At 33.4% G+C, this 15,039-nt stretch overlaps 1 protein-coding gene across 3 annotated transcripts; it reads right to left on the bottom strand.

Moving 5' to 3' along the window:
- Positions 1-2,664: 2,664 nt before the first annotated feature.
- Positions 2,665-14,672, bottom strand: LOC139866807 (uncharacterized). Of its 3 annotated transcripts, none has more exons than XM_071855096.1 (15): positions 14,523-14,672; positions 12,854-12,904; positions 9,672-9,762; positions 9,176-9,323; positions 8,275-8,407; positions 7,342-7,489; positions 7,060-7,243; positions 5,997-6,098; positions 5,568-5,855; positions 5,401-5,484; positions 5,158-5,316; positions 4,966-5,049; positions 3,860-3,997; positions 3,449-3,561; positions 2,665-3,313 (listed from the first exon to the last, which is right to left on the bottom strand). In XM_071855096.1, exons 2-15 carry the CDS (start codon positions 12,894-12,896, stop codon positions 3,115-3,117), a joined length of 1,914 nt encoding a protein of 637 aa, XP_071711197.1. In that variant the 5' UTR covers positions 12,897-12,904; positions 14,523-14,672; the 3' UTR covers positions 2,665-3,114. The 3 variants fall into 3 exon arrangements, with proteins under 3 accessions (XP_071711197.1, XP_071711196.1, XP_071711198.1); XM_071855095.1 differs by having other exon boundaries at positions 5,568-5,897; positions 14,523-14,670; XM_071855097.1 differs by lacking the exon at positions 9,672-9,762 and having other exon boundaries at positions 2,666-3,313; positions 5,568-5,897; positions 14,523-14,667.
- Positions 14,673-15,039: the final 367 nt, after the last annotated feature.

Here is a 15,039-nt window from a genome sequence, read left to right as displayed (position 1 = left end):
CAGAGTTAACCAAATATAGTTTCGAATGCATTGTTCAATATAATCAAAGCCATGTAAAAATTTTGCGCAAGATGTAATGATACCTTGAACTAAATGAAAATATTTAAGAGCAAGAAGATGTGTACCTTCCAAATTCAAAATATTGTAATTTAATACTCGTTCTCATAAAAAGTTGGTCCTTCAAAAGTTTCCGAGGTTCATTGTGTTATCGTGTACGGGATACATCGCGCAAAGAGTAACCTACGCTCATTAAGCTACGCCATTATGTGATTGTCATGTGCTTCGGATGGTAAGGAGCCGTTGTGCGGAACTGGTATGAATAGCTATTGCGAGAAGCTGATGCATACGCAGAGCTGATGCGTGCGCGGAGCTAGTGAGCTAGTGCGCTTGTGTGTGAAGTTGGTACGATAGTGCACGGAGCTGTTGCGCGTAACTAGTGCGCTGAGCTAGTGCGCTGATCCATTGAGCTGAGCGTGTGCGCTGATCCGTTGCGCTAGCGCTAAACCATTGGGCGTATGCACTGAGCCATTGCGCGCGTACGCTAAGCCAGAGTGCTGAGCCATTGCGCGCGTGCGCTAAGACATTGCGCACATGCGCTGATCCATTGTGTGCATGCGCTGAACAAGCAATAAAACATGATTTAATGGTAGAAAAATAGTTGTACGCAAGAACTCATATATTAGTGTAGAACCGAACGTGGTAGAAAAAACGAGTTTTTATCTCGGCTCCACGGATGGCGCCAATTGATCAAGCATAAATTCGCAGCTAGGACAGAGATAGACTTGAGTGCAAAAGAGGGGTTTTGGAAGGTCAGCGGGGTTAACACTCCGGTCCAGTGTAACGTGATTACCGAATCGAGATGATAATCTCGATACGGTGGTTAGCAACTGACGGTCATCTTTAGATCGGGTAAATTGGCCTTGAGGAAAAAAGGCCCTAGAAAGCAAAAACCCTTGAGAGTGAAGTGTGTATGAGAAGATAAGATGAGAGAGAATGAGATCTTTTTTGGTGAGGATAATCTTTCTATTTATAGAGGGGAATTTAGGGTTTTGGAGACACTAATGGGTTTTCCCTATTCCAAGCCCTTGTGGATAATGGAGGGAGACCCGGATGTCCCGGTACCCGTTGAGTACGGCCTGTGGATGGAACCCATCATCCACTAAGGCAGCTTCTACGTATCGCTCCACTAGCAATTGACCCAAGTGCGAGCTCAAAATCAAGCCTGATGGGCTATGCACATCATCAATTGAATGAGTTATTTCATCGAGCACCTTCCTTGCGTGAAAAATAATACCGATCCAGCAAATAACGATGACAAGCAGCTTCTCTTGCCATGGCCCTCTTTGATGGTGTCTGAGTTCTGAAATATTTTAGTTCATAACATAACTAAACTACCCATTGCTAAAGAATATAAGATGGCAAGCAGCAGCAAAGTCGCTTAAATATAATATTATGTATTTAATATTTAATTAATGGGTCAAGCACATCAAATAAAAAAATAAACCATACAGGTCCAAAGTCCCCTAAAGGTTTTTTTTTTTAATGTATCAAAACTCATTTTTGAAAACACAACAATAAAAATAAATACTAAACGCTTTTGTAATCATATATAACACTCATTATTCATAATAGACACTGCAACATATAAACGTCCACCTGACCCAACCATTTGAACCCATAGAAAATCAGCCATTTGACCAGTTACTCAACCCGCCTTTTTTGCAAAGTCAAAAGTATAAATCTTTTGTGTGGACAAACATTCAACCTTGGCAAGTTGCTTTCTTTCAACAAATAACATTGATATGTTAGCATCTGACCAGCATTATCCATCTGATCGTGATTCAGAGACGATGGAAAAACAATACTGATACAGCAATGACTTTTTTTAGATCAGGAATCGATGTAGGGCCACGTTAATGTAATTGTTGTATTTTGAATACAGTTTTTTTTTATTACTAGCGATGTAGTTGTTTGTACTTTGTTTTGATTACTTAGTAAAAAATGTGTTGGATGGCAAGGACTTTTTCTTGCTAGCTTTATTTTGTCAGGAGTATTAAATGATAGGCTCGTACAGAATCATGTTCAAACTTGGTTTTTATAACTAAAATCGAACATGTTTAAGTTCGAACTCAGATACTAAAGCTACGTTCGAACATAATCATTTTAGAACTCATCATAAAATGTTCGAATGGATAACTTTGATGTGCGATCATTCTTGTTATGTCTTGGTAATTTGATGTGTAAGAAAATAAATCGTTGTCTTATTCCTAAATTCGAACCTTAAATTATTAGAAAATTCCTGAGTTTGAACAAATCGAACACAGAGACACTTATTTGAATTCGGGTTTGAATACAAATCTGTTCCAACAAACTGAAATTTTTGAACACGGTGAATGGGGTAGTGAAACATTTTACCGGCCATCAGCTTGCGTGTAGAGTTCGAACATAATGTTATTTGAGCGGTTGATGTATTTTGGCGATTTTGATATAAAAAAAATGGCTAATTTCACATTTTTATTAGGTAGTTCATAGTGTTCATTTCTGGGTAAAACCCACTAAAATCAATAGGAAAAAACCAAATGCATCAAAGGAATCAATAATATGACTCACATGAGTATTTAAGGATAGAAAAAAAAAATGTTTGGACGGCAAAGATTTATTAAACAAAAACTCTCTAGCAAGTCACTAGAAGAGAATTACAAAAGGCGAAGAAGCCATAGATTCCATTTGGAAACTATGTTACTTCTATGCATAATCAACGAAAAGGAATACGTATAATTTAACAAGATTAAATAAAATAAACTTTTTCAAAGAATTGTCGTTATGAACTACTCCATTACGAAACCTCCAAAGCATCTAAAGAACAATTATATATGAAAAAAATGATGGTTGATGGTAGTGTTTTTCTGGGTGATAGCAGATCCCATAAAACGGCCTAGATATTGCTTTATATATCTTCCGTATATACAAGGTAACACATCTGCACCACATAACTTGCACAACATAAAGCCAAAAGTAAAATTGGGCATGGAGTATATGAAATGGGCATGTACACACAGAGTCAGTCCACGTCGTTTTCAACCAGGTCTTGGGGTTAGTTACTCTGTTAATGGTTTACCTTCTCTGTCCCTTACTTCTTTTGGGTGGTGGAGTAACTCCTTGTTTACTTTTGAGTGGTTCGTTAATTATCTGCTCTGGTGACTCCTCCTTGCATCCATATCCCGTTCGTTGTGAAGAAACTGTGATAACTCCACGCTGTAGCTTTTGTTCCGGCATCTCGCACTTCCCATTGACGGGCTTCATATAGCAAAACCTTTTCAAAAATTGCAGACAATTAGGATTTGTTAAATTGTATATACATACAAATATGGAAGCATTAATAGATATATATATATATATATATATATATATATATATATATATATATATAAAGAGAGAATATGAATACCATTCTTGAGGAAGTGTCTTGCTATCAAAATCAGGGTTTAGCATCCTCCATTTCCTACACTTGTCACACTGAACCCATTCATGATCAGGCTTATGCCGCAAACAGCCTTTTTCCTGTGTAACACCGTGTATATATAGAACCGGGATTTCAGACCATCAATAAGAAGAAAACCGTGACAGTAATCATGTTGTTAAAATATTTCAATAGAATATAAAAATAAGGCATAGTAGAAGAACCAAGTCTTACAACAGGGACAATAGACTGGCACAAAAAAGTAAGACTCATAAAATTTGTTGAACCAAATCTTAAACATTAAGTTTAAATGGAGGGTGATATTAATAAGTATCTATAAAATTTATAACTAACCAAAGGATGTGACAATTCGGAAAACTATTAAAAAGTGAAAATTACCAGATAAACCTTGTCAATAGTTTTATCCAAATACGCATCTGCCTTTTCACTGAGCCAATCTTCAAGCAGAGCATAAGGTTCACAATCAACGAAACCTTGTTTGTTGTTATGTACCCAAACCCGGCCACTATCATCATCCTGCACCAATTTAAGAGAACAAAAACATATAGTCCTATTTTTTTTAAACAGATGTTATTGTTAATAGTTTCTAGCATCGCTTTCGGCTTTAGGAAACAAAACTTATTATAAACCCAGTTTGCACGCAATGTAAGAAGACTGTGACCTATGGTCACAAGAATAAGTTGAATGACTTATTTATACCAGGTTTTGGAACGAAGTCATCATCATATGCACCATTTTTCACTTATATTTCCTAAGACGATACTTCCATAAAAATATAATATACGGTCACAAAAACAAGATATTAACACATAGTAGATACTAAAGGTGGCAAAATAAACATGTTAGGAGGAATTTGAATATTACATAAATTATATTATATAAATATTCTAATGATACCTTTTAGGAGGTTCTCTATTTTTAAAAATTAACTTAGGGCCACTTGCAACAAGCTTTTTAGACCCATTTGACCCGTTTGAGATTATACAAAAAAACCCATCACATTCACAAGTCAAAATGAGAAAAGGCCACCTCTAGCTTATTTAATTTTAAACGAACTATTCATTTCAAGACTAAATGGGCTAAAATTGCCACCTCTATGTTTTTGTTTCTAGTGCCTGCAATTCAAATAAACGAAAAAATGCCAGAAAAAATTAAGTTTAAAACATCTGAATTTTTAAAACACTGGAACACAGTAATAACTACAAATTAAAATTTCCAAAAGTTGTATTAAATTATTAAATACAATGACATTAACAATTGTACCATATGAATCATACTGTAAACTTCCATAAGCCACAACAACCTCACCAACAAAGTTAATATACCACAGTACAATTATATATCAGCAAGTGTCTTGATAATTAACTACATGAACTATCAAGGAGCTGTTTTCAAATAGATAAGCAACAGTGTACAAGAAGAGCACACAAAGAATACAAAGGTATAAAACTATCAAAGCTGAAATCTAAAAGCATAAAACATACCATCACATTAGTGACATCAATTACCCCAACAATGCCATGACTCTTTTCTCCATTGTGAATCATGCTTCCAACTCTTTTGTAAGCCTATAAAATGTATTAAAGGGTTGAAACATAAACTTTTTGTATTCAGCTAGAACGGAATAATAACGATATTAGTATAAGAAAGTAGACAATATCAAAATCGAAGCTTGCCTCGATCAAACGACCATGCCAATATAGAAAGATTCCACAATTTCCCTGTTCCAAGTCCATCTGAGAGTGTCCAAGAATGAGTTGAACGGGTTTTCCCGAAACTGAACCATTTTCTATGCTTGTCTTATGTAGAAATCTTGCTAAAGGCCGGCTTTTAACCTATTGTAACACTCTAGCTATTAACTGATTCTTGGTTGGTTAAAAGAGTGAAAATGGGAAGTTAAATAAAACCTAGTGATTTACCAGTGACCCTTGAACATATATCTTCATTCGAGGATCTAAGAAGATGACTTCCAAATAGGATCGAAGTGAATAGTCTAATGGAACCTGAAAGCCATGAAAACGTATTAAGACAAACCTTCATGTTTTATATGTGTGTATATATAGAGATATAAGGGGTTGATTCACACCTGTCGAGTCATCTGGCCCAGTCGAGACCTCGGCCGACGTGACCTAATCAATATGTCACCTTGATGGAATGAACTGCCACCCTTCAAGCCATTAACCCATTCTAGAGAATATTGAGATCCCCACTCATCCAAATTCCAAATGTATATTTGTGTTCCTGTACCGTTTCTTTTAAACACTCCTGCTTTTTCACCAATCAAATATTCATTAAAAGGTGAATTCTCCATTATGGCTTTAAGGTTGTACTTCGCTGAAGCTTCGGTTTGAATATTTGTATCGAGTTCCATAAACTGTCGTTTTCTAGTGTATGTTACAATCGGGATCTCAACATTCTAAATCAACAAGATAACGAATTAAAGGTGACATGTTATAACAATAATATAATAATGTTATGAAAATAAATCAAAAAAGCCTATCTTTAAGATACATACATCCTTATCTTCATTCAGTGTCTGGGAAAGAAAGGCTATTGAACGGGAGGTAGTTGTTTGGGTAAAAACTAATGCGTCCCTGCCGAGCCTCATTGTTCCAGTCTACACAATCACATCAGAATTCCATGAGGATGAACATATCAAAACTTTTGTCACATATACAAATTTTGGACATGGTTTTTCATTAATATATATCTAAATATATTGAACATAAAGCTTTTAAAGATTACTTTAAACGTAAATATTTACACATAATTGTTTAGTTGATTTTATTGTCAAGGGTTTGTTTGGACGAAACTAGCTGGAGCTTATGACTGGAGCTGGTGGCTGGAGCTAGAGCTTATCATAAGCTCTACTTTTTTCAAGAAGCTACTTCTAAAAGCTTCTTTTTCTAGAGCTTCTTTTTTACATAAGCTCTACTTTTGGTTGCATGCCAAACGGAGCTTATGACTTGTAGCTTAATAAAATCATAAGCTCAAACTCCTATAAGCTCTCATAAGCTCCCATAAACTCATCGCCAAACACACCCTTTAAATACTATATAAGTTGACAATATTTCATTGGTTCTATTGCTTTTTAATAATATAATATATAATATAATATAACACATTGGTTTTATTGTTGTTGAAACACAGTCTTACACACAATACACCTTCAGATTCTGTCTCAAGATCCCGTTATCGAAACTCACAAAACCTATATCGATACACTTTAACCTTCAGATTCAAACCCCAAATATTAGTGATACACACAATACACCTTCAGATTTATTATTTGTTCCTCATCAATCTATCCAATCCAACTCAATAGATCTATTATTCCTGTTGCAGATCATTAACTGTAAGTTTGTATCAAACCCCAGCTCATATAGAAACTTGACCGCCTCTGTCCGACTTGGACCCGACTTATAATCGTTGAACGATTTTTAAACGTTTTTACGTGAATCGGGGTTGACTAGTCAACCATCTCAGCCATTTTTTAAAACACCGTTTATATTATTATCAATGACTAAACGTCAAGTCCAATATCACACTATATAGTGTATAAAACATGAAATACACACCTTAAATCCAACACCGTATCTTCCAATACAATTTGGATCGTTTGTATCAGACTGCTTGCGACCAAACGACACCATTCTGAAGATTTCCTCATGGCCCATCCCATTACCATCGTCTGCAACTGCCAGCATTGGAATTTCTTTACCATCAACTTTAGAGTATATCATATCGATACAGATATCCAACCTGATAAACATAAAAATTGATAAGCACGGTATGAAATCATAACAACAATATACATAAACAATACTAAAATATCCATAAATTAAACCATTTATGCATACAATTTTGCTTTTGCATCCCTTGAGTTGTCCACAAGTTCAGCAACAGCACCAAATATCCAGTCAGAATGTGTTTGACCAAGCGTTTTTAGATAACTTGAATGGGCACTCACAAAATTCTTTGTTGGAACTGATTGTGGCATTGGACTACCTACAAAACGGATACAAATTTCAACTGTTGGCTGACAATGTATGTTATCTTGAGTGTAGCAATCATAAGGATAATTACAATTTGCAGTTAGCCAATTCACCCATGCGAGTATCTTTAAGATCAATTTAGAGGGGGGTGTTGTAACTGAAATATATCATTTTCATTGTTTGATCTCTGGGCAGAAACAAAGGAAACCAAAATAGAGTTTTTTCAAGTTCCAATTTTATACACCGTGAAACATTTTTATTTCATGATTATTATTGACACACATATTCTAATGCGATCATACAAGTGACTAGCATTCACAATGCATTTGATTTCTTTATTTAAATCTCAAAACTTGACCCTTTTAGCCACATTACTAACAAACAGGCTCTACCCACTAACAGCCATATTAACAGTTTCTGGTAGCAAAGTCAAATCCTCTTTATCAAATTTAAATTGAGTCTACTGTTACATTCTATTCCCAAAAAAATACCTAAGGAAAAAAAAGGAGAACAGTAGCATATGACTTGTAGCATGCTAATATAATTTTCCAAAATACTTTAGTCAACCTTAGCAAACCCTTATTTTGGTTATAGATTGTGCGATCACTTTAAAGAGGCCTGTAATGACTCACCCTAATCGTTGACTATTCAAAAATGTTACCCAACCCACTCTCGACAAGAAAATTATTAGATATCTGAATAACCGACATATTTGTATTGAGACAATGATCAATGATGATGATGATTATAAAACAAGAACTAACTTAATTAAAAAAAACACATGAAAAGGTAACTAACCAGATTTGACATGACTTTGGCTTCTGGAGACATGTTCGTGCGTTAAATACTGAACCACTGCATGACTATATTCTTCGTCTAGCGAGACTGGAAGAATGTACATTTGACCAATTTTGGTGTTTGCCAAAGCAGCCTTCAAATAATTATAAAACCAGTAAGAAACTAAGAACATGTCAAAAGAAAGAAAACGGGTCATTATGCTTCATCATCAAGAAAAAGAAGAATGAGCTATAAAATGCAGTAAATACCTTATCCATCCCAAAAGAAAAAGGCAATGTTTAACCTAAAAAATTCTCTTATGAAATTGTTCCTCTACACATTTAACGTCTAAAATGTCTAAAAGATGAAGAAATAAACTAAACTTGTGGGCCTACTATATTCATATTTGATATTGCTAATTTGATAATAAGAAATAAAGTAAACTGGGATTTACTTTCTTTGGTCGGAAAAAGTATAGTTATACTACTTGAGCTTTATACTATATAAGTAAATGATTTAACGACTGCTCATAATAAACGTTGACTTTGAAAAAGAGTGTGAATAAATATGACAGGATATAGGTAGTACAGGTCCTACATCAATTTAACAACAGACGTACAATCATATAAGAATACGATCATATAGGAACCCGCTGACCATGATAAGAGACAAATAAGAGAGGTTAAAAACATATCAGATGGACAAAAAATAACTCCACATAGAAGATGGACAAGAAGAACACAATAACATAAGAATAACAATAATAATAAGCAAAAAGAGTAGATATAAAGAGCAAATTATAACGAAAATAAACATTAAAAGGGGTGTCATTGTAAGTCAATAACTCAGCTAGTTGATGCCTTCACAGTATACAAGATGAAAAAAAAACAGAGAATATACAAAATAAATAAAAACACCCCACCTTCTTATTTTTATCCAGGAACCGCATGAACTTTGGCCACTCAGACTTTTGATAGTTATCCTCATAAGCTGGGTAGATATGAGTGCAATGTAAACCAGTAGGAACATGCTCTTTCTTTACGAATTTTTCAATATCCCAAGCCCACGTCCTGCAACGCAATCAATAATTAGTATTTACAAATAAGAATTTCATAATCAGTTAGAACTAGGAATTTCACAAGAATCTTTGAAATAATACAAAAGCCCTTTAGGTATCATAGTTTAGTTTATTTAGCTGATACCAAAGACTACACAATAATCATTGAAATGATAAATGACTCTTGTAGGTATCATTATTCATCTTTTTTGTGTATGGCGGATGAACTCAAGATACAGTATACCATGTGAGTTTTAAAACTTCCAAGAAAGGAAACAGACCTAAAACTATTAGAAGAAATCTTAATTTTCATGAAACCAATAGACTGAAGCAAGAAAAAAGGTGATGAGATTGAGCATACTTTGAAAATGATTGTTCAGCACATTTGACCCGACAAATACTTTTTCTATCCATTCTTAGCAGAATATGACACTTGAAATCATCTACAGGTTCTGTGAAAAATGATGGAATTGTTAGAATATACAATTAACAAAGTATGAGCATGGCACATTTAACTGTAATAGGAGCAAGTATTAGTACAGCACATCAACTGTACATTGTAGATGCCTATAAGAACCTTCTGCCAGACATTCAACATAGATATTAGATATAATCGCAGACTATGGATGAACACAACGGGAGAAACGTTCTACTTTGAATAACTGCGTGTTAAGGGCATTCCATGTTAAGCAAATGACATGCATAACCTTATGACTTTGATCTTCCCATTCATTAGTGAAAAAAATATGCCAAGAAGAGCTACTTTTGATTACATTCCAGACAAACCTTATGACTTTGAGCTTATTAAGACCATAAGCTTAAGCTGTTATAAGCTCTCGTAAGCTCCTATAAAGGTGTCATCCAAAAACACCCTAAGAATATCTTTATCTAATATTATTGAAATTTGCATATCTAAAACCTTTTGCCACACCACCCTCCCTTCAGATTTTGATAATAGCATCTCAAAGGTTTCACCTATTACTGGAGTGCTTACAAAACATACTAGGCAAGTCACACATTGTCCCTGTACGATATTTGGTTTTACACGCAATATTCTGTAGTAATACTAGGGTAGGGATGGGAGGCCTCCAAAAATTGATCGTGTGGTAACTAATTAAAAATCTTACACCCATCAGATAAAGCTAACATTATTGACAAGGTTAATGAGATGTAACTGGTAGTTTGACATCAAACCTAGTCATATGTTGTTTAAGTATGGTGGCTAACCTCATCGAGGATGAAAAGTGCATAGTAGAGTGATTTGTAACACTTTACGCGAATTCAAACGTAACTGGTCGTGCATGACAGATTCTTTAATTAAAAGTGACCATCGGCCTTATCAGACATAACGAATTGAAAAACCATAGCCATACATAATGTTATATGAATGTTGCAATAAAGTCATGTACATAGCAGAGTGACAAAAATGTGGTCCTAGTAGGTAGGAATTTACTGCTTGTCAATTCCAGGTTGTATCAATACATTGTCAAAATACCAATTTGGAAATTTTATTAATTGGATAATTCATTAATTATGTCGACTAAACGTCTAAACATTATTGCGTTTTTTTTTTTTTTTGGTGAATGATTTTAATTTTAATTTCGAAGCCCTTTTTCGTTTTAGATAGAGCTTACAAAACACTATTGTACCTCGAATTACGTTATACCTCAAACTCCCTAAGAACGATATAATATACTATTCGACAAGTTTCAGCAGACAAATCGCATTATCTCTTATAAAAACAATTCCATCATATTGTCGAAAGAAGTCTCGCATTTTATTGTATTCCAAGCTCTGAATAACGAATATATGCTTGACATCACTTGTAGTTTGTATTAAACAAGATTATGTCTCAATTCATCTGAATTAATCATTTTTACATAAAGGGTTATTAAAATCCAAAATCAATTATGACAAAGTAAACAACTTCTTGTCCGTACACCTTATCATACATTTACGAGATGAGATACTACAATCATGAAAAATATTTGTTAAAAAAGCCACTACAAATACAAGGTGCCCGCTTTACATCACTTATAGTATAGGCACTGCCCTATATCGCCTAGTCCCTTAAGGTTAAGGTGACTAGCACCTGGTCATTTTAAACAAAGCAAATGATCATGACCATATAAATGAACAGCTTGCGTGGACATAATTGAACGAATGGAGTTTTTTATTGGGCAAGTTAATGAAAAGCCCCACACGAAATCATAAGGAAAAGTATAGACCTAGACTTAGGTGGAAGTATAAACTGAAAATCAACAAGAGTGAGCTTTTATTGATCGGTGGCGAATTTTGTGGAAGGCTGGAATTAGGATAAATGAGTACGGGATTTTAAGTAGATATATTTATTAATATAAACGCCTCATCGTAGTTGACTACATATCTATAGATATAGACATACTTATTTATTAAAGATAGATTTTGATAGAGATAGATTCATAATGTATATATATTTTTTTATTTTTACCTATATATAGATATAGATATTTAGCATATATTTTATTATTGACTCCCTCCGTCCCTTATTTTATCGTCCAGTATACTATTTTTGGATGTCCCAAATTGATTGTGCACGTCCATAAATACATAAGAATAAAGAGGTAAAGTTCATTAGTACCCCTAATCTTTGTATGTAAGACAAATAGATAAGTAAATAGTAAGGGGTAAAACTGTAAAGTACAATGTAATTATGATATTTATAAAACCTGTGTTTATCGTCTTTACACAATTAATAAGGAACGGAGGGAGTATCATCTTTCATATTTGTGTGTATGTATAAATATATATTTTGGTATAATATAAATATGCATGTTTAGTTGCATATAGTATACTTATGCATTTATCTTTATTACCGATTTTGATTAAATATGTATAATTATTTTATTTAGCTTTGATAGGAATTTACATTATATCAACAACAACAACAATACTCAATCCCACACATGTGAGGTATAGACGAGGTGGAGTGTACACAATCATTCCTCTACCCTATAACAACACACACGTATATTTTGTTTTTTCTCGTAGAATACCTCTAGGTTTATATTGCTTTTATTTGCATACTTGTTTTATCAACTTTCATATATTTCTATATTTATAGTTTAAGTGTCCTTTTGAAAGTCATCTCTCTATCTTTAGGTAGATGGTGGGGAGACTTATTCCACTCATTGGTGGAGAAACGACTTATGTGGGTAAAAGTATGAGGTAGGATTCATCATCTACCCTCTCATATATCCCATTGTGTGAAATTTGGAATGTTGTTGTACACAAGGAATCATAGTTTCTTCCTTTCGATTAATAAGTTAATGAACAAAATCAAAAATAAGTGAATGAACAACAGATTAAAAAAGTGAATGAGCCAAACTTGTCCTAGAGCGTTGCCATTTCAAATAAGCATCTAAAGTATTAGAGTCAAGCAAACTTGCACGGGTTGTGTGGAAGTAAATGAATGAAGGAGACCACTGAATTATATACTAGTATAGTATCAGCCAACAACTAACAACCACATATGAAGATGTACCAAAAAGTTTGTATTCTTACCTTTATGATATCGTTCATTTAGCTTGTCACGTGAATCCTCCATTAGGAAAGCTGCAATGTTATAAATAGCATGTTAAAAAAGTTGATATATTATATTAAATAGCAAAAAAGGCCCATAAAAACCGAAAGAGCAGAAGGTCAACGAAACCTAGAAAACCAAGATATAGACAGGTGCATAGAAGCACTACTTGTAGGGGGAAAGGAGAAATATATTCTTCTCAAGACACTTTAATACCCATCAATATAAATGTATGAAAAAATATTTTTACTAAGAACAATGAATCAGAAGTGATGTCATAACAACTATTATTCACTATTAAATTCTTTTGTAAGGTATAAAAATATTTAGAGAAAACATTAATCATTAATATTCATCAGATGTTAACTAAAACTGATTCTATTAGTTTATCACTAAAAACTAATAAATAAGTATGTAGTTGAAAGATATTCATTTAAAAAGTCTTCAGTAATACATGTAGTGAGAAACTCAATAACATTCCCCCGCTAGTGTATCAATTCTTAACATTCATGGTATCGATACTAATAAACATTTTACATTTATTTCTTTTAAACATTTATATTTTATATTTTATATTGATGAAAAAAAGTTAAGTTGTGTGAGAAAAAATTTATACGATTCCCCCTTCCTTAATAAACATTAATCAAATACATGTTGATAAATTTCATCAACTTTATCTTCATTTAGGTAACATACTAACATACAATAAAGGATGTTGTTATATTGAATGTTATAATCTACATGAGACAAGAATAAATGTTATATTTATTGAAAACTAAGAATATATGTATGTATGAAGTGAATATATACCTTAAAGCACCTTTTTTTAACAACGCAAAGTGTTAATCGATCGAGACCCCCTAGAAACTAGTTGGATGATTACCAACATTGTTTTGACCGTTTTGACCAATTTTGAATGACTTTGACCAATTTTGACCAATTTTGAAAACTTACAAAACATTCAGCCGATTTTGATCTGCAGTAGACTGTCAAATTTTGGCCTACTAGACCTAGTCAAGACGGCTACTTCAAAATCACTTTTACAGCCATGGCGATTACCATCTTAAATTTTGTGATTATTATGAATAAATACAACTTCGAAAAATGTTTAAAACACAAAGTAAGTTTATACTTGATTATAGCATTTTCAATAAAACACAAATATCGCTTAAAATGTTATAATTACTTTTATAAATGCAACTTTTAAATACTACTTTTTTCGATAAAAGTCTTTTTAAAGTAATTATAACAATTTCAATAAATACGTCTTTCTCATCTGAACCATCTGATACATTATTCACATAAAATTTTTGAAGATGAATCGTCCATCCAACCTTTGGATACAACTGCTTCTTTACTAACTACGAAACAAAATTAAACCCTAGCCTCTTATAGCAAAAAAAGTAAATTAAACCTAAATCAAAAGATACTAAAATACCTAAACACGATCTGCACAACTGAAAGCTCAAATAGCTTGATCCAATAAAAGGTCAAAGAGCTATTAAGACCTAATTTTGCCTTCTTAAGTGTTAACGGTGCTCTTAATTTACAATTTTATCAGAAAAACGACTAAATACATACTCTATGCAAAATCCTGCAAACATAATGTAAAATCATACACATTATGTGTGAAAAATTAAAATTATTTACCTTATTTTAATTTGTTTGATGACGGAATAAGTTAAGAAGTAGCAACGGCGATGACGGAAGAGTGTAACGACTAAAGACTGAGAAGGAAGGTATAAGAAGTCGGAAGAAATTTAAATGAGTTGAGGTTATAAACTTAGGGTGGATGAGAGTAGTGGAGCTTGGACAGGAGCAAGAGCTTATGAGATGCAGATGTAGCTGGAGCTTATTTTTTAAGTCGGTAGCTGAAGCTTATTATTTTTTATAAGTGTTTGGTAAATTAGCTGGAGCTTATTTTTCAGTTCATAAGCTTTACTTTTTTTCAGTAGCTTATTTTTCCATAGCTTATGATTTTCATAAGTTCTACTTTTTTGATCTACCAAACGAAACTTATAATTTGAAGCTTATTAAACTCATAAGCTCAAGCTCCTATAAGCTTCCATAAGCTCCAAGAAGCTCGTCACCCAAACACACTCTTATAATATAATGGCATGCGGACTAGCAGGAGAAATCACCGCCGAAGATCTTTTTTAGAAAATTT

Source organism: Rutidosis leptorrhynchoides, chromosome 9 (genome assembly GCF_046630445.1).
Source record: "Rutidosis leptorrhynchoides isolate AG116_Rl617_1_P2 chromosome 9, CSIRO_AGI_Rlap_v1, whole genome shotgun sequence".
In the NCBI taxonomy this organism is placed as follows: domain Eukaryota; kingdom Viridiplantae; phylum Streptophyta; class Magnoliopsida; order Asterales; family Asteraceae; genus Rutidosis; species Rutidosis leptorrhynchoides.
The sequence above is the reverse complement of the archived record's forward strand: the minus strand, read 5'-3'. Positions and strand labels throughout refer to the sequence as shown.